The sequence below is a fragment of the Zeus faber genome, assembly GCF_960531495.2.
Source record: "Zeus faber genome assembly, chromosome: 15".
NCBI lineage: Eukaryota > Metazoa > Chordata > Actinopteri > Zeiformes > Zeidae > Zeus > Zeus faber.
This window is the reverse complement of record NC_137194.1, coordinates 26210877-26230876: the sequence shown is the minus strand read 5'-3', so window position 1 is coordinate 26230876 and position 20000 is coordinate 26210877. Positions and strand designations below refer to the sequence as shown.

Here is a 20000-nt window from a genome sequence, read left to right as displayed (position 1 = left end):
CTCATGCATAATATCATTCATATTCATATCAGGCATGTGGCCCACCACAACTCACTCCCTGCATAATGAGGCACACGCACACAGAGCCAGTGTGTGTGTGTGTGTATGTGTGTGCACTGACTGTCTGACCTGTAAATGACTGTGACCATGGGAGTGTTTCTGCATGTGTGTCGGTGTATCTATGTACTTTACTGTATATGTACAGTATGTGTCTTTGTCCTAATTGTCTAAACTGTGGACGAAACTATGCACACATGTGTGTCTCTATATGTGTGTGTGTGTGTGTGTCAGTGCATGGGTATGGCCCACGTGTTCTGGAAAGTGGGTTGAGTTAGTTTATAGAAAGCTTCTAGGTTTTTCCACACTGTACGAACATGTGGGAAACAGTGAAACAGCCAGAAACCACCTGCGGTCGACTTTTAAAATAAGCTCATTGACTAATGTAGGACTTCAAGTCGCACCGCAGGATGGCCTGTTTGCAGGCATCGGCTACGTGACCTTTGACCTGCCATGCAAATGAGCACATATTATCTCCTCTATTTTATTTACAATGTTATTTATTATTTTTATGTATGCAAAGTAAAGACTGTTAAAGTGGCATCCCATAAGATGGCCTTTGTTTGGTGGATTACGCTACGATTCCTCAAATTTTTACAACAGCAATGTTTTTTTTTCGACATCCAGGTTTACCCTTGTCAAATTAGATTAAACACTCTCATGATTTACTGATTTTCCATTTGGAGCCATCGATCTGATCTGATGTGCCAACAACAATGGCATTGACGTACAGTGGATATAACCCTGAGCACGCCCTCCTCCAAACCCTCAGTAATCCTCTGGATGGGGGTCCGGGGGTCCAGGGAGCAAGGGGGTCCGGGGGGTCCGCCAAGGCCATTGTTCTGTCACGGACCATTAGATTGACACGAAGCCCCCGCTGCCCCGCTGTGACCCGGGGACAGCCACTGTAAAAACAAACTGCCACGCCCTTTGGATGAATTTATCACCTCATAAAGTGGTCAGTGAGCGGTCAATGGGACGGATCGGCCGCTGGTGTGTGTGTGTGTGTGTGTGTGTGTGTGTGTGTGTGTGTGTGTGTGTGTGTGTGTGTGTGTGTGTTTATGGATGGAAACAGAGCTCTGTAGTGGCTGGCAGATCTTAGAATGGAAAAAGGATATTGGAGTGTATTGTGTATTGTGTGTGTGTGTGTGTGTGTGTGTGTGTGTGTGTGTGTGTGTGTGTGTGTGTGTGTGTGTGTGTGTGTGTGTATGTGTGTGTGTGTCTGTGTATGTGTGTGTGTGTAATGTCGGAAATACCCAGTGTGGCAGAAGCAGCACACTCAAGGCTCGTCAATACGCCTCATTTTAAATAAAGAACAGGAAATTTGAAATTGCAGCACTGAAGCAGAACCTCTGCTTTGATGCTGGTGTCACCATTTGACCGTTCCAGGGAGTCAGTTAAAGGAAGCTTTATATATTGTTGAAAAAGAAAATGGACTCTGCTCTTACCTTCTTGATGCAGCTTTCCGGGGAGGCCGAGCCATGGTCGTTCATCATCTACGACAAACAGAAAAGACGACACAAAAATATTGAAACAGCTGGAAATGACAAATGTTTTCTCACCAGTACTGCGATGAAACGATGAAATGTGGTGTGGCAGCAAAAAAAAAAAAATCCAGAACAAAACAAAGGTCATTTTGGGGATTTCTTGGTTGAAGGCCTCAGGTCGGGGGTTCTGACCGTCGCAGCTGATCGCACGACACACAGACACACTCGCCTGGGGGTTCACTAAATGCAAGCATGGTGCCATTGACTGATGGGCTTAAAGGTTGCCCAAATACACACACACACACACACACACACACACACACACACACACACACACACACACACACACATACACACACACACGCACGCACGGAGGGAAATGTGTCAATGTATATCAGGGCCGGAGTGGGACTCATTTTCAGCTCGGGAGTTTCATGTTGCTCACCACATGGTGTTACGGTCCATGATGGAGAAAATTGACAGTTTTTGCTCTTCAGCTTTGAACACCTATTGTACAACCTTTACAATTTTTAGGTGTGCATGGGTTTGACAATAATCACGAAGAGATCTGTAAAAAACAAAAAAAGACTTTTCGAATGAAATGAACTAAACTATATGTTGCACAGCCTTGTGATTTAAAATTAAAAGTTCAAAGACCTTTATTTTGAAATGAAAAGAGTGAATATGACAAAAAAAAGCTATTGGACTTTGAAAATTGAATTTGTAGACAGTCCCTAATAAGCCACTGAAATAACAACTCTCAGCGCTGCCGCTGTCCATGAAGCAGCGCCTCATTTTGGGGAAGCGATAAAATGCTCTTCCTTGGGAGTTCCAGATTAATGTCCATTATAACGTGACGTTCATCACGGGAAAACAGGCTGAATAAAAATTTCCCAAAATGAGTGCAATACTCTTCCGTAGTTTTCAATCTTTGAGAGCATGGAGGGCCGCTCTCATGCCCCATCAGCCCCCAGTGTTTGGTGTGGGCGGGCCGCGCTCGTCGTTATCCAACGGGGCTACGGGGGCGTGTCAGTAGCAGTGTATGTGTGAGGGGCACAGAAAGCGGAGAGGTGAGAAGTCAGAGCAGCAGCCGGCGCTGCAGAACGTATAGCGATGATGATATTCTTGTAAATACGATGATAACATTGAAATGATTGCCTCGTCATCCGCCCAACGACCAGCTGCCCACCGCCAATCTTCCTCCTTCTCCCGATCAGCCACTCCGGGCCTGATGTATATTCAGGTACACGTCGACAAGACTTTGCATTCACTTACACCACGGAGACGCATGCACAAACCACCTTGATGAATGAATGCCCCACAGATTTGACGTTAATTCTCCACTTCAGCGTTGCAGGAAATTTCACTGAGAACGTGCATGTCTGCACACGCGCGCGTGTGTGGGTGTGTGTGTGTGTGTGTGTGTGTGTCTATGTGTGTGGCGTGTCTGTGCGTAATTAGGCCTTCAAGCAATATTTTCTGTGGGCAGATGGGCGGTAGAATGCTCCCAGTGTCTGCCTGAGGAAATGAAGGAAGTGGGGGAATGATGAAGAGATGGAGCAGCTCTGAGGGGGCATTTTAGTCAGAATGGAGAGTAAGACTGTCCCCATCTGTACGTCTGTTTCTCCACCTCTTTCTTTCTCTCTCACTCCCTCTCTCCCTCTCTCGTCCTCTATGAAGCCCATTGATAGCACCTGGGGATCAAAGAGGGGATGCAGACTGTTTTCAAAGTACTTTTGGGGTGGGGGGGGGGGGGGGGGGGGGTGTTCTGGTGGGGATTGACGTGGTACTTTACCAGGGTTTGGGCTGGTATTATTAGGCCTATAAATCTCCTCGGGCACACACGCGCACACACACACACACACACACACACACACACACACACACACACACACACACACACACACACACACACACACACACACACACACACACACACACACACACACACACACACACGTACTCGCCCTATCTCACTCCCCTCTTTCCTCCCCATCTTCTTAACAGTGGCTGTGTTGTTGGCCTGTTGTGACAAGGGCGTCTGCCGCCATATTAGAGCTGACATATTAAAGTTTGTATTTCCCAAACCTCCCAGCGCCCGCCATGATTAGTGGGGCTGACTGGCTGGCTGGGTGGGTGTTGGGGGGGGGGGGGAAACACAGGTCTGCATTGAGAGACACTTATCTGTTCTGAATCTGATGTGGAGACTGTGCTGCTATTCTCTGAATCCTGGCACACAGCGACCCCTTTTATAAGGTCTTCAAAATACATCAGCTTCCCGACTTCAGGGGAAGTGATTATTAACTCTGTCTGCCTCTGTGCCGCTGGGCGTGTTAGTGAGAGCGCACTATTGTAGGTTGTTGGAAATTAACCGAGTACTTTTACACTGCACCTAAAGTACAATCCCAAGGTACTGTATATGTGCTGCGGTATTCCAGTTCGACATCTATACCACTGAATGCATCTAGAACATCTGAAAGTTCTAGATATTTGTAATAAAATGATCTTCAAGTGAAGTAGTTGGTTCAAAGCCTAGAATTTTGGGCTTGAACCTTGAAACATTATGACGTTACCATTAAGGCAAACGTAATTTGAAAATAAACAATACATTGGGGATGCAGTGTTTTGAAATATGAGGTCTAGGGCTTTTAGGGCGTATTCAGACCTGTAGTTTATTTTCTTTGCCCAGATTCAGGGAATAATGATTTATCATATTGCACTTGGACCTTGGTTCGCTTGGTGTTCACACTGCAACGCTTAACAGCAAACATCAAAACTTGTAAATAAACTCAGCGCGCTTGCAAACTGTTTATGTGATTGGTCAGAATCTTCCGGGAAGTTTCAGAGGATTTCCGCAAACCACTTTGAGTTTTTTTTACCCAGATAAAATCCCCCCCAGTGGGTCAATTGCAAATGGAGTATCGGCAGCGTGTATGTACAGTACAATTGCTTTTGTTGCTCTTCTCGGGTTGATATACCAATGTTCAGTATATCAAGAGCATATTCAATTTGAGCGAGCGTCATGGCTATGTCCTGTGTGTCCGTGCCTCCGCTGCGCTTTCCTCTCTCCTCCGCAGACCGCGTGGCAGCAAGAGTGTGTGTGTGCGTGTGTGTGTGTGAATGCAAGATGCATGTTTCCTCAATTTTTCAATCCATAACATCTCTTATTTCACTTATTTCCAATTTAAGACTATCGAAAGTTCTACTTTTCCTCTCTGTCGTAGCTGACTTGGCTTTTACGCACGGAGAAGTTCGGTTGCCCACGAGTCCGAGTGGTTGGTGACTCGAGGGCGTGCACCGTTAACGGTAAACGCTCCGTCTGTTCAAGTTAAAGTAGATCATTATATATTTCAACACACATAATGTTGTTTTGAGCTACTTTTAAAGCCCAAAGTCCCATATTACAAGCAGACTTGACAACTCTGGTGCATACCTTCTGTTGCGAACACTATTATGTCATAATTAGAACAATAAGATTGAGTCATGATATAAAATGTTCATAACTACATATTATCAAATATAATAGTAATAATAAAATAAATATTGAAAGAATCATTCCAGTCCGCGCCTCCATACAGCCTCCCGTTGTACATAATGTATACAGTACAGCAAGTGAGTTGTATTGGCTTGTTGGGTCAGTTGTATTCTCACTGCAAACAAACTGCTCCATGGAGCGATTGCAAGAGTGCCGAGACCACCGAGACCACCGAGACCACCGAGACCACCGAGACCACCGAGACCGCGGGCTCGGTGCGGTCGATTTGGTCCCGAACAGCGTGCGATCGCCATGTTGACATATGCCCAAACAAACCGATCTAGGGGGGTAAACGCTCAAGGAATCGGAACAAAAGCTCAAAACGAACGAGGTGTGAATAAGCCCTTACTTTTACTTTTGATACTTGAGGAAAGTCAAGAGCAAGAACTCAAATTTACGTGGAGTATTTTCACTTCTACCTAAGCGTAGGACATGAGAACATCTTCCCCCAATGTTTGCATGCTGATCCTCTCGGTCTAGATGAACGGTTCACATCAGACTTAGTCTCAACACGAAGGAAAAAGGGAAAAGACAGTAGGAAACGCAGAAATTCATTTTCGGTACCCCCCACTCTATTTTAGAGGGATCCAGATGTGTTGGTGCCAGATGTGCAACAACGTGCGACTCCGCCGCCTGTTTCTGCATTAAGCTGTCAGTGGATATCTCCGTCAACCTCAACGAATGGGAGCAATTAAACTACAGATACTTAAATCGGCGTTCTCAGACTACTTACACATATCATTAAATGGCATTCAAGGCATCACCAAAGGCATCATTGTGTTCATAAAATCGACATGTTTTCCTGCATATATATACTTGGATTTCATCGGGTTAAACATGGATCAGAAATAATACATCTCAATGGCAGATTCTACAAAGTTGGTGCGTACTGTATGTATGAATGTGTATGTCTCCGACCGTATAATGTATTTATTTAAAAAAAAAAAGGCAGATAGTTGTAAGTTTTGACTGAGAAGGGACTTCATTTTCATTTAAGGGTAATATAATAATTGTCCATTAATTTCATGTAAATTTTGACTCCTTTGTCGTCTCTATGTGACAGACCGTTATGTCCGGAGGTTCTTGGACATTCGGGCACTGATGTCATAACACTGGTGTGAAACATATCTTTCTTCAAACCAGTTTTGGTTTGAAGAAAAAAACACATTAAAAAAAAAAAGGCGGAAGGGCTTTGGGGGTCGGTGATTTGTGCTTTTGGCAAAACAAATCCAGCTTTCATTTGTCTCGCCTGAAAGATGCTTCAAAACTCTGCGACTACAACAGGGGTAAATAGGAGAAAGAGAGAGCGAGAGGGAGAGAGGGAGAGAGAGAGAGACTGAGGGAGAGAGAGACTGAGGGAGAGCGGGAGAGGGCGAGAGAGAGAGGGGCCCTTCCTGTACTGCACATGGCCAGCTGCAACAGTTTACAAAACCAACAACTTGGCTGGCTCATCTAAAATGCTACCAGGCGTTGGACAACTACAGGCCAGTTCTGGTCTTTCCCCCTGCTCCGTTTAGCCACATGCCAAATGTAAATATGTGTATGTATCAAATTGTGCGAGGGTAACCCAAAACTGTAGGAGGCTCACAAGCAGACATGAGTGGTTTTACTGATGCCTTAATGTCTTTCAGCTATAGGTGGGGGGTCTGGTCTCGGGTGGGCCTTCCCACCCTCCAAATCCCGTCTCTGAGTCCAGCTGGCTGGGCTGGCCGTGCGGGGGCGTTAGGGTGGGATCTGAAATGTCAGTGCAAAACATTCTGTGTTTTTAAATTAAGTGTCCTTTAATGTCTTTTATAAAGAGAAATTATAATACACAGTGCGACTTGTCCCAGCTGATTCAACATTTGGGATCAGCAGGGCCTTACATTTTGGAACAAAGGTGTTTGGGATGGTGATAGTGGCAACAATGCAGAGACAGGTGGAGACCCTCTTTTAGCGGAGACACACACACACACACACACACACACACACACACACACACACACACACACACACACACACACACACACACACACACACACACACACACACACACACACACACACACACACACAGTAACCTGGCCTTGCAGAGGGGACGTCACCAAATAAATAAGCTATTAATTAGGTAAGGAAAATGTGATTGGCCACCGACTGGCAGCAGCGTGATTTATTACGCGTGTCACCATCATCTCAAAGTGACTTTTCCTCCGGGTTAGTGGGACGGGTCCAAACACAGACAGGTCTATGCAGAGAGGGATAGATTTTCCTTCTGCAGCAAGAGAGCTAAAAATTGTCCATTTATTCTGTATCTAGCTGCTGAATGCTGACATGTCAATATGTCTTAGTGAAAAGAAAAAACATTGTAGAGAGGGTAATTAGTGGGAGTCTATGTGTGTGTGTGTGTGTGTGTGTGTGTGTGTGTGTGTGTGTGTGTGTGTGCGTGTGTGTGTGGATGTGTGCGTGTGTGTGCGCGTGTGTGTGTGTATGTGTGTGTGTGTGTGTGTGTGTGTGTGTGGGTGTGTGTGTGTGTGTGTATGTAAGCATAATAGTGTGTGTGTCTGGGCACAGAAACGTCTCTTTCTGGCCCATATGACTTCAAACATAAACAAATCCAGCCATGGCTTGATGAAAGTGCAGCCACCTGCAGAATCCTTCCACCAAGAGCTGTCCAGACCCTCATTAGTGCTACACGTAAGTGTGTGTGCATGTATCTTGCCATGTCTGTGTGTCTGTGGAGTGTGTTTTCCTACAAGGTGGGGATGGGGGGGACCCCCGCCATTATTCCAATTTCATAGCGCAGCTTTTGTTATTGGACAGAGTCAGGAGTTTTTCACCAGCACGTCAGCACCATTCGTATTGACACGTCGTGATGACCAAGCAGACAAACGAAAACATAACCCAGAGAAAGACACTCAGCGAGAGGACTCGACCCTTGTTTATACAAGGCTTTTTTTTACGGCACCAAAATACATGACGGAGCAAAATCCATTTTGTTTATTTCCAGAACTCATTTAAAACGAAAGAAATTACAGAAATGCCCCAAGGGGTTTTCCTGTGTGAGGCCATGAATCACTTGTCCTGGATTTTTCATGTGCAAGTCCAGTTAGCCCCCATACAATAAGCTTCAATTCAAACAGCTACTGGCCAATTAGAAGTTTGAGTACGTAGCCGTAGCAACTGTAGAAGGACCTTCATAGCCAGCCCATCATCGTCATCCCAGGCTTGAGGAGACGCATCAAAAAAAGGGCCCCACTTGGAGATTTCTGCCATAGGAAAATGTTAGCAACCCGTTGCCAAAAACAATTCCTCCTCAAGTTTGGATAATATGAGGCAATACAGCAACATGGCCCAATGGATGGCTGTGGATGTCACAAAGCCGCAAGTTTCCAAAAACGACCAGCAGCAAATCAACCTCAGAGCTTTCTGAACCCGGGCCCTGACTGACAAACCATCGGCTGCGAGAGCCACACCAAGACAGCCGCAAATTTAAAGTTTTTCTAGGCATTTATTGGGAACTTTTACAGCTTCTTGGTTTAGGATTACACTATGGTGGGAATTGCCACAAAGGGATATTGATCTTCTTGACGTATGGACGGGAGAGGAAGTGGCCTTTCGCTGCGGGGCTGTGTTGAATAATATACTGCCGTGTGTTTGTGTCAGTGGAGAGAGAAATACCGTTTTTACACCAAAATTAGCGGGTATACCCGGGTTTTTTTAAAAGCGGGTAAACCCGCTAAGAATAGATGCCTTTACCATTGCCAGCAGATGAGTATGCTTTTCTATTTTTTCTGGTGTGTTCGACGTCATGAGCACACCAGAAAAGGGGCGTGTCGCGGTAAAAAAAACAAACTGTAGAAGCAGCTTGGAGTATCCATGCCGCACCCATGCCGATCCTTCGGTGGCGGGGAGCGGAGATGGGGCTGGGGGCTGTGCTGGAGTGGCTCGGAGCCGGGCGGGACCATGGGGGTTCTCCGCTGTGGCCCCTACGGAGCGGTCCTCACCCTTAAAACATTTCATGAAAAAGTCAACAACTTCTGATTTTGATTGTGGATTCTAAATCGGACATGAAATGATCGAATGATACACAGATATTCCCCTCTGTATACGCACCAACGTCCATAACTTACGTCGGGTAAATTAACGTTTCTACCTGCTGGCATGTCAGAGGGGATTAGAGCAGGGTCATTTGTCCCGGGTATGAAACCCGGGTTTAACCTTTCCCACTAATGACAAATGCCAGATGTAAGCGGGTGTTACCGGGTTTTCCGTGCAGTGGAAAAGGGGTAAAAGAAGGAGAGAAAAAGGAGGTGGTGGGGTATGACTGAAGGGCTCTGCTTCCCATTGCTGGAGCCTCTCAAGTTGCTGGAGTTACCCATCATGTCAAACATGATCTCAACAAATGCATCTGACTCCTCTGTCGCCGTGATACTGGCAAATCTGATCAGAACACCTCACAATCAATAAAACAACACAACTCTGCCCCCAAAAAGGATGAACGATAAAGAGTACGAGATATTGGGTCTGCAATGTTTTTCTGAGGTCCGTTGCTATCATTTCAACTGCCCGATAGCAGACCTTTACACTTTCCTGCCAGAATCTGTTCGAGGTTGTTTGAGTTAGGATACGCGTCTGACTCAATTCGCCTTTCAGTGTGGACCCAGCCGATGCCTGGCTGGTGCTCCAGGGATTTGATATAGCTTGTCCTTTAAAAGGGTGTAAACTGGGCTATTCCGGGACTTCCCAGAGATAGGGGCTATGACAGCTGACCCAAAACAAGACCAGAGCACTTAAAAAGCATACCTCAACAATGAGGTTGCGTCAAGCAGAGAAGTGGGAAGAGAGAGAAGGAAGGGGACTGAAATCCTCCCTGCTTAAATAGCAGGAAGCCGAGCGTTGATCAGATAGAATTTATTTATGATGCCTTTAATAAGCGGGAGATTTAGAGTGTTTCGCCAAAGCAAACATCAAGGGCAGCGCTGATAGCAAACTCTTTCTGTGGCTCGATAGGGAAGGCCATTACGAACATAAACGCTCCTGCACTTGGCATTGTTTGACTCCTTATCGCTGTCCTTTTACTTTTGCTGTCCGGCCAAATGTGAGAAAATTATACTGCTCATTGGCGAAAGGGAAAAAAAACCCGATGCCTAAGGTGGGAATGTATATAAGTGCCCATTGTCCGAAACACAAAGAGCCCGTAGGGTGAGAAAGTGAGACAAAGAAGAGAGATCAGATTAGCCTGACACCAGCTATCACGTAGGGCGAAAGCTAACAGTGTTACCCAACAACATATTCAGATGGGGCTACGCAGGGTGCGGTCTGTGTCGGAACTGAGAACTCTGAGAGAGATAGAGCTTAGCACACAAAGGTTAGATTTGTAAGGCAAACACTCGGAGCCATTGTGCGATTGTGGAAAGTCACGGCCACTTGTCAAATACAAAACGGCTGATGTTTACAGAACAAGTAGTGACCCCGCACGTCTTAAAAGTTTTGGTATGATTTATGAAGGAAATGCCACAGTTAAATATAACTGGAGGGATTAGATGGACTCTGGCAAGGCCTGTCTCATCATTTCAATGTCCTGAATGATTAACAAAGTCTTGCATCGGCATGTGTGGACTGTCTATGGGCCGCCCATAAGGTCGTTAGCACAACGGGGTGGCTAAAATAGTTGCATTCATACTTCTGAGATTCATGCGCTTGAAGTTTCTTTTTCCTCGTTTTCCTCGCGAAGAACGACGTCCCTGAAAGACGTCAAGACGCCAGGGTTTGCGCAATCAGCAAACATACCCCAAAATAAGAGCGAAGGCAAAGGAGAGAAGGTTCTAATAAGTACTCCGGGATGACAGAAAAAAATGATTAAGACCCTTCAAATTTATTAAAAGGGTCACATTTTTATCGGGGCCTTGTAAGACCATCAATCACCTGGCGTCCGAGACCCCTTATCCTTTTAAAGCTGTTGACTCTGAACTTGATATCGACAAAACCATACAGATAAATTATCTGCTTGGCCTCCGCTTTATTGATAAGCCATTTGGGCAGATGATCAGTAATAATCATAAGTGAATAAGGGTCGGCCGATAGATCTTGCCCAAGCAGATGCTGTGACAGCCCTTGGGTTGAGGCCCAATAAATTACCTTACCTTGCGGCCTAACAGGATTGCCTACACAGCATCAGCAGCCAATGTCGCTCGCCTTTCAGATGATGATAAATCGACCCCCCTCACACCTCCTCATTTTGATAAGGGTTGCAGTTTATCGATACACGGTGGCAGGGAGAAAAATATCATTGCCTTATTTCGAATGATCACCTATTCTTACCATGACACATATGGCCTCTTGGCAGGCACGAGGTTATGGGTTGTAAGATTTAGCACCGTGACTCCGGGGCATATAGATCAAATCAAAGGTCATGACATGGATACTTTTCATTTCACATACCTCAGCTGAACAAGTTGGCTGTGCGCATATCTGAATGTTTATATTTATGCATGACATAAATCTGACATCGGCTTTTCAATTTGACAGTCTCATATGTTTCATATCCACAGCCCTTTCCCGGAATATGTGTATTTAGAAATGTACACCAGGCCACACTGTCTTTCTGTCTCGCGCTGATATGGAACCCTAATTTATTCCAGGAATCCCATTTAGTAGGCGAGGAGAGGGACATAGAAATATGGCTACGATGGGATCTCTCATCACATCAGGAGTTTGGGGGCTCTTGGACACCAGCCATGGATATATTGTCACGTGACGATGGATAACCAGCATATCGTTTGGCGTGCTCCGGCTAAATATTTACATTGTATTGATATTCCTCTTAAGCTACAGGGCACTTTCCTAAATTCTCCCATTCTTCACACTATCCACGCTGGTATTACATGACTGCAAGGGCAAGGAAAGGGAAACAGAGAAAGTGAAGTGTGTGTAAAAGAGGGAGAAATGAAAGAGGTTGCACATTCATAACGTATGCTGTCCCGTATTCAAGTGACATTTGAACTCTTGGAGGAAAATGCATTTAGGTGTATCTGTGCTTTCTGTATGTGTGTGTGTGTTAGTCAGGCAGGAACACTCACCCTTTATACATACAGCAAGTCTTTCCTGTAGATTTTCCGCATATTGGCAGCTTACGCTCACTCGTATACACAAGCGAGGAGCTTGGGTGCGGGCCCAAACAGTGGAGTGAAAAGGTCTCCAGTCTGGCCTGATCTGCAGGCTAAGTGCATGTATATGGGTTTTCTGGTCCTGGGACAAGCAGAGGCTTTCCTCAGAACTCTCTGGGTTTACTCCGGGGTCAGACCCTCCAAACCCTGATGATGATGATGATGATGATGATGATGATGATGATGATGATGATGACGCTGCTCAAGGAGTTTAAAACCATACAGAGTGACTAGCTGATGAGAGTTCCCCTCCGCAGGTAAACAAACAGGGCCCTGACTGTGGCTTTCCTGCTAAGGCCCCACGGGGCAGGCCATACGCCTCCGATGGGACGGCGCGTGGGAGTATTTTTCGTTTTGTGTGTGGTGGAGGTATTACGGTACGGTTAAAGCTGCGTCTCAAAACATCCCTGTCATTAAAGGCTTGCATGCACAACACCTGCAGTCAGTACTCACTGCAACCATTCTGCCACTTAACCTCTGCCACAGCTACAGTGTCATAGCCATTTGATCTATCGTCTGTTATATTATGCATATTCTGCTTGTTATCTTAGATTGTTTAGCTTTTTATGTTACTTAATCTTGTCTAATAATGTACAGCAATGCAATGATTCATACCAAGTGAAATTCCACAAATTCCAACTATTTCTTCTATCTATCTATCTATCTATCTATCTGTCTGTCTGTCTGTCTGTCTGTCTGTCTGTCTATCTATCTATCTATCTATCTATCTATCTATCTATCTATCTATCTATCTATCTATCTAGATCAGTCCAGTGAATTTGATGATTGGCAACAAAAAAGCATCACATTTCAACTACTATCATGTACTGTCAAACAACCTTTGAAAAGCGTAAATATATCCTAAAAAGCCATGAAAATCCTCCACACATTTCTATTGACGTATCCCAAGACTCCCTCTGTCTCTGAATGAACGAACCTGCTGAGCGACGTCCTATCACAGGCTCCCAGATCAAACGCCAAAAACAGTGCGATAAGTTCTTGCTGAGTGCTCCCTACGCATTGGGTATTCATTTAGTTCCACAGCCTCGCCTCATTGTTTCAATGGCTTGTTTGTACTGGTCAAGCGCCTGTGTTGACTGGGAAGATGGGGAGTTTAGATGTTTCACAAAGTAAGGTCATCAATGGGACACAGATGAATGGTGCGACGTGTGCCCAGAGAAGAGCAAACACTTTCTAATGTTCGTCCGACTGTGTTTCTTAAAGGAGTGCCTGCGTCCTTGGTCTCCTTTTCCATTGGATGGGCAAACACACGCACACTACTGCACACAAACAATCACACACACACACGCACACACACACACACACACACACACACACACACACACACACACACACGGTATATCTGCTTCACAGGGCAACGGCTATGTAACAAAATTACAAAGACCTGTGTGCTTGAACTGATGCCCTCTGTTTGAAATCTCTGTGGTTGTGAAAAGTCAGTGTGCGTGTGTGTGTGTGCGCGCGTGTGCGTGTACGTGTGTGTGTGTGTGTGTGTGTGTGTGTGTGCCTTCAGACTCAGCATAACTGTTCTGTCTACAGTATGTGCTTCAGTCAGCGTTCTGCATTGCCATCTGTACGTCGAATCAACTTTGGAAAAGACTGCAATTGCTTCTAATCATTGTCTCAATCAAACATTTTGAGTTCATAGCAAGAACAATTACCAACGATGCTAATTGAAGCACGTAGGCAATAGAAATACCAACAGTAATAACACCAGCTTATTATTTCTAATGGCTACCACTTGAATTTGCATCATTTTCGGTGTGATTTAGAGATTAAAAACAAAAAGCATTTGTCTACGGCAAATGGACTGTAGCTTGTCCACCGTTTAGCATTATGATTGCTTTTGGTAGCCAATCAGATTATTTACAGGGTTGAACAGTATAAAGACCAGAAGGGGTGAGCCAAGTGCTACTGCCAAAAGATACAGTCTGGAGATACTGACTAGGAGTGGGTTCCTCCACTACGGTGGCCTGTAAAGGACACACCAACCATAGGGATTTGGTGAAGGGGTGGGGCCAAATGGAAACACGGTTGCTGAATGCATAGAAAGCACCATGAAGCACGATGACTGGGTGTTTTCAGTCAAACTTTATCGGTCGTTTACAACAACTAATTGCATACTAAGTGAGAGGAGAAATGAGCTTTCACAGTCATCTGCAGCAAACTGCTCAATAAACAATCAAACAGTGTGTTCAATCTCCAGCACATGCACTGGCAGGAATTTACAGCAGATTAACCTTTACATTGAATTTACTTGAAAAAAGATAAAAATAAAAAAAGCCCTACTAACTTAAATAGAAAATGTAAATAGACAATAATAAGAAAGGTACTCTGAGTCACCAGAAAGAACATTAATGATTATTTTTGGGGTTTTGTTGTACATGTTCAAGGTTTTCTCGCCCACCTCGCTTCTCCCGTTGCCTCCACACTCCATTTATCCTTCCTCCCTAGAGATAGCGACATTTATCACCCCCAGAGTTGTCTCCAAGTCCACAGGATCAACCCATCACCACCACAATAAACGTCAGGCTCCCTTGATTTATGTAGCTAATGAAATTGATTAGACGGCTACAATGTCCCCGAACGCTGTAATCTCATGATTCACTGCTGTCCTGTTTGCGTAAAGTTTCCTTAAAGATCAACGGCCTGGTGGCAATGGTGAAACCACGGCGGGTGGTAAAGAGAAAAAAAACCATTTCGCCGCCAGTTTGACAATATGGCATACTATGGCATCTTTGGGGCCTCACTTGTTTTATTTATTTTTTATGGTTTGGCCTTGGGGGGAGACCTTCGAAAAATATATTATTGAGAGGAGATAATAAAGCAGTCCCACTCCCTTGGACAAAGGCCATAGTTTGAGGTTCTCCTTTTCATCAAAACACAAAATGAGTTGAAGTGTGTGGCTAACTGATAAAGAGGTTTGCTGGAAGGGGATGAACCCAGACTTCAAAAGACTCTGTGGCAATGATGTTGCAAAAGTGATGATATGATAGCACTGACATCAGTGAGGCAAACCCCATCCGAGAAAGGAACCGTTGTTTGACGGTGGACTTTGTGGCAGCGCCCAAAAACTCTTCATAGTTGACATACAGTTCAAGTCGTTCCAAAGTTCAATGTCCATGGTCCATCAAGACATGTAAATTGGAAAATGTATCATCTTAATAATGGATCTTACCAGAAAGCCCTAACTTTAAACTAAGCCTCATTTTTAAACTTGAAAAATAAGGCTGAAGTCAAAAGATAACAGAAACAGGCAGCAACATTTAGCCTACCGTTATAGGTTTTCTTTGGATGCCATCTTGGGATGCTCTGTCTGTCTTTTGTCAATAAGACCCAGCTCCGATCTGTAGATGGCATCTGTTCGTACAAGCATTTGACCTTCGGGCTCCTCACAAATAGGTTTATTACCCGTGCCGTATAAGGTGAAGGGCCTTTATAACCCTATTAGTGATTCTATCTTTGCCTCTAAGATTGATGTGCTACGGCTTATCAACAGGTTTTTTTTTTCATTGTGGAAAACTTTCAGTGAGAGACACTGACTTCATTTTTTTCGGAGAGTAAAGCACCAAATCTGACAGAAAAACAGAAAAAATAACTTGGCACCACCTCGAACGTCCTTTTTTGTCATATCCTTATTCTGAGCAATCATCTTCGTCACTGTTATCACTGTCATTGTCACTGTGACAGTTTCTTGGAACAACAAAGGTGTGATCGCTGCAGATAGGATCCACTGGCACGGTCTCTGAACCCTCAGTTTATAGCTGTCTGTCTGCCGGGCTGTTCTTCCCAATGATGACGGATGACTTTATGGGGGGAGTTGCATAGTTGAGACAGCGGAGCTGAGGCTTTCCATTAGTCATCTAACAAGAGCAATCAGCATGGAAAATGTTTGCGCACGCCCTTCTGACCCCCTCATTCCCACACCCTGCCATTTTTAAGTTGTTTTTGTATCGTGTTCGAGGCCACGGTGTAGGCTATATTATTTTCCTTCGCTATCTGTTTCAATGACAAAAAAAGCAGAAACAAGCTCAGTAGTGGGAAGACAGACATTCTTCGGGGTAGCACCCTCACCTCCCTGCGGTTGTATTGCATAGTGGTTTATTGAAGAGGAGGAGGAAGAGGAGAAGAGGTGAGCCAGAGTCACTTTAAGAGAAGTCATCGATCGCTAAAGCTCTGTCGTACATATCACCATTTCATTTTTTGATGCAAACAACAGAGTGTAAATTTTATTCCAAAGGACAGCCTGATTTTTGCTGCTTCAACGCTTTCGCCAAATAAAATCCGCCAAAGTCGCCATCGATGGTGACATTTGAGTCAAGTGTGAACCTGAAAGGATAACTGTTTTTTCCTCCATGAAGGCATGGTGACTGGCCAGTTTTGTTGACGCCAAGCCGGTATGCCTGGTGCTGCCATCTTAAGCATTGCAAATTTTCCCATTAGAAACTGATAGAGTACTCAGTCTCCTCTGTAATAATACTGTCTCTGAGCGAGCCTGGCGAGGGGAAACTCATCTGTCCTTGGGCTGTGGGGGAGAACACAGTGCCGGCTTTATTCAGCGCCTCGGCCCTGTCGTTAAGGAACGATGACACACTCCTCGGTCCACATTAATCTTTAACGGTGTGATTACTAAAATAACACCAGTGCTTTCCCCGGGGCACGCTGATGGAGAAGGCCCCCGTTCAATGCTGCACGGCTCCTTTGGCAGTGGAGATTTTTTTTCCCTTTATGGTAACATTGGACAGCGTGACTGGAGGGATGTGAAATACGCCGAAAGATAAACGAGAGCAGTTATCCGCAAGGTGGCTCTCGTGGAGGAATAAAAGATAACCTCCGAGAGACAGGAAGGATCAAGGAGAGAGGTGCACAACCACTATCGGTGGTACAAAGGTCCCAAAATGGAGGGAGGCAGAGGGAGGAGATGGAAGGACCAGGATTGCCAGATGTTAAAAGGCCCTTGACCTTTCGCACTCACTGTGACAGTGGCAGGACCGGCGGCTCCCTCGCGCCGCACATTAGCTTTGTTAACAGTGTTATCACTGGGCCTCCCTGTGCAAGATAAGGACTATGGCTGCTGATGGGCCTTGAGTGAGTGAGGGGCAGGCTTCAGACACACAGACAGACAGGGGAGTGTCAACCAGCCAGCCAGCCAGCCAGCCAGCCAGCTTCTGGTTAATAACAATGGTGAGATAGGGGCTAAAGCAACCAGAAGTTGGAGGTGGGGAGACGTAAGTGTACTTGTGTGTGTTTAGCAGATGGCTGGGTGAGAAGGGGGTCAAAGGAGAGGCAGAACAGCACCACTAATGTTGTTTGGGTTTAAGGAGACAGACAGGAATCCCCCCACCGCCACACTCTTTCCCTATCAGAGTCTAGGGAACTAGATGGTCTATTGCCAGTGTCCATTACAAGGCATGATAGGGGGAGCAGCTACAAGGCTCCCTATGGACACAAGAAGAGGGCCTCATGCAGAACAAAGAAACGGATAGAACCTCGTGTGAGTGGACTCTGACTGATAACCAAAGCCAAAACCGCTAGATTCTGAAGCCAAGAGATTCCTGCGAGCATCTTGTCCAACTCCAGCCTCTTTGGGGATATCTTGTTTCACTCCGTTTTCAATTTTGCGCATATCAGGGTGATAGGTGTGGCCTCCTTATATGACTTCCATCGGCGCTTGTTCAGCTCTCGCACACGTGACCGAGCGCTTCGAGAAACTTCCATGGCCACTTCATTTCTCATCTCCTCCCTCCTTCCATCCCTCCCTCCCTTCCTCCCTCCATTCCTCCTTTTTCCCGCTGAGCGTTCCACGCTGTATACAGAGGGTCGGGCCAAGGCTAACATGTATCTATAATGTGCCCCCTCCCTCCTCTGAGCAGCAGAGGGTTGCTTTGGCCGGTTGGCACCGCGGACAATGTGGGCGTTGTGCGGAGGAGCTGGCTGGCTGTTCGCTCGCAGACGAGTCAATCTGGGGCCACTGCCACCGTCCAGCTGCCTCAGCCCTCTTCACACATTTTTATAGCCGGCTTTACTTTCTATTATATTTGGCTTCCAATTTACTGAACAAGCTCATCTTTTCCCCACTTTCAGTGAATCTATGCCTGTATTTACTGTCTATCCATTAACTGTTGTTCCCTTTGCCTTCTTTCACTATGCTCTATTTTATGGCTGTGTGTGTGTGTGTGTGTGTGTGTGTGTGTGTGTGTGTGTGTGTGTGTGTGTGTGTGTGTGTGTGTGTGTGTGTGTGTTTGCCCGAAGCGCTTCTTTTCACAGCACTGACACCCGGCAGATTGAGACGTCACTAGTCTGCTCTGGCTGTGGTAAATTAGCCTTTCTTCTCGGGGTCTAATTGGAAGTCTAAATGTTTTTTCGGGGGCAGTGATGAGCAGCGAAGTAATGTAGTCTTGCCGTGGGAGGAGGCAAGAAAAATTCTTATGATTTACCTTCACTTATTGCTCTGTCTCAGGAAAATTCAGTAAAGAGCTGCGTTTCACAAGCTGGAAAATGTATCTGGTCGCAGAGTCACAGAGTTCTATGCATCTTGGAAACCTTACACCTGCCACATCTCATGAGCAAACAGCCTGAGCTCTGCATCAGAGCTACATAAATTTCCATGCACAATGAATCAGCCACACACATGCGAAAAAGAAACATTAATTACTCTGCCCATATCAACATAATTCAGAATAAAATATGAAACGAAAAATGCCACAAACACTAATTAACTAATTCGTCACAGGCCACTGTTGCTAAATGTGGTTCATTATATTCCCTGCTTGAGTAGTTTGAGCCAAATTGACGACATTTGCATAGAGTTACGGTTTAAGGGCTCCAAGAAAAATGGCAAAAAGTGAGGAATACGACTAAACAATGTGTGTTTTCCATGTGCAGGAGGTACAAAATGCTGCACTCCGAGATCATTGTGTATGGGAGGTGTCTAAAATAATGCCACCCGCTGGGGTACAGTGTGGTCACTGAAGACATGTGGTGAATGCTTTGGCTGAAATGTCAAAAGTCATTGGTCGCAGCGTGTGTATGAAACATCCCTATTCTGTTCTTTAAATTCCCCTGGTTTCTTTTACGATTTCCCCGGGGGACTTATCTTCGAAGTCCCTTGAAAACAGCAAAGTGGTGTGACTTAGTTCTTTGTGAGCAAAGGGATTTTGTGAATGAGGCCGGAGGCTGGCCGCTGCTCAGCTCTGGGCGGTGCTCCCCGTTGTTGGGGGTGAGTCGGAGGTGCTGGGAAAAAATCGCTCTGCATTCACGGTAAATGAAGCCCTGTGAGGAACCGTGGCAAGAAAGTGAGGGCGCTTCTTAACGGATAGCTCTTGAGACAGCCTCACAGATCGTCTGTGCAACTCAAAGATGCCCACAAGGCTAAAGAACCCCTGAAGTCTTTAGAAGATACTAGTGGAAAGCTGCTAAATTGCTCCGTTTTTAATCACACCCGTGACAACAAGCCTAAACACCGTGAACTGAGTTTTGTCCTCCTCGTCCTAATTGGCAGCGGCATGTGTGCGCCCCTTTTTTTCTCCCACTCCGCTCAATATGAATAACTGCAACAAGCTTCTGATCCTGGCTTTTCAGCCTATGACTGTTTATTTATCTATTTCAACTACACCCACGGGAACAAAAGGCATGCCGAATGGCTGCTGACAGCCATGTCGAATATCTCTTTCTGCCAAATCTGGCTGTTTTCTCGCGCTGCTGTCACTTGATGTCTTTATGTGCGGCGGCGAGTTCATCGCTGTGAAAGGGGCGA

General features: G+C 45.5%; 1 protein-coding gene across 1 annotated transcript in view; it reads right to left on the bottom strand.

Moving 5' to 3' along the window:
* The window catches only part of prdm16 (PR domain containing 16), a gene marked incomplete at its 3' end in the record, with an annotated part of 229335 nt that overhangs the window by 98672 nt on the left and 110663 nt on the right, over positions 1 to 20000 (bottom strand). Inside the window, exon 3 of the mRNA XM_080016002.1 lies at positions 1506 to 1553. Within this exon, the coding sequence (XP_079872128.1) occupies positions 1506 to 1553 (48 nt within the window). The remainder of the gene's footprint in view (positions 1 to 1505; positions 1554 to 20000) is intronic.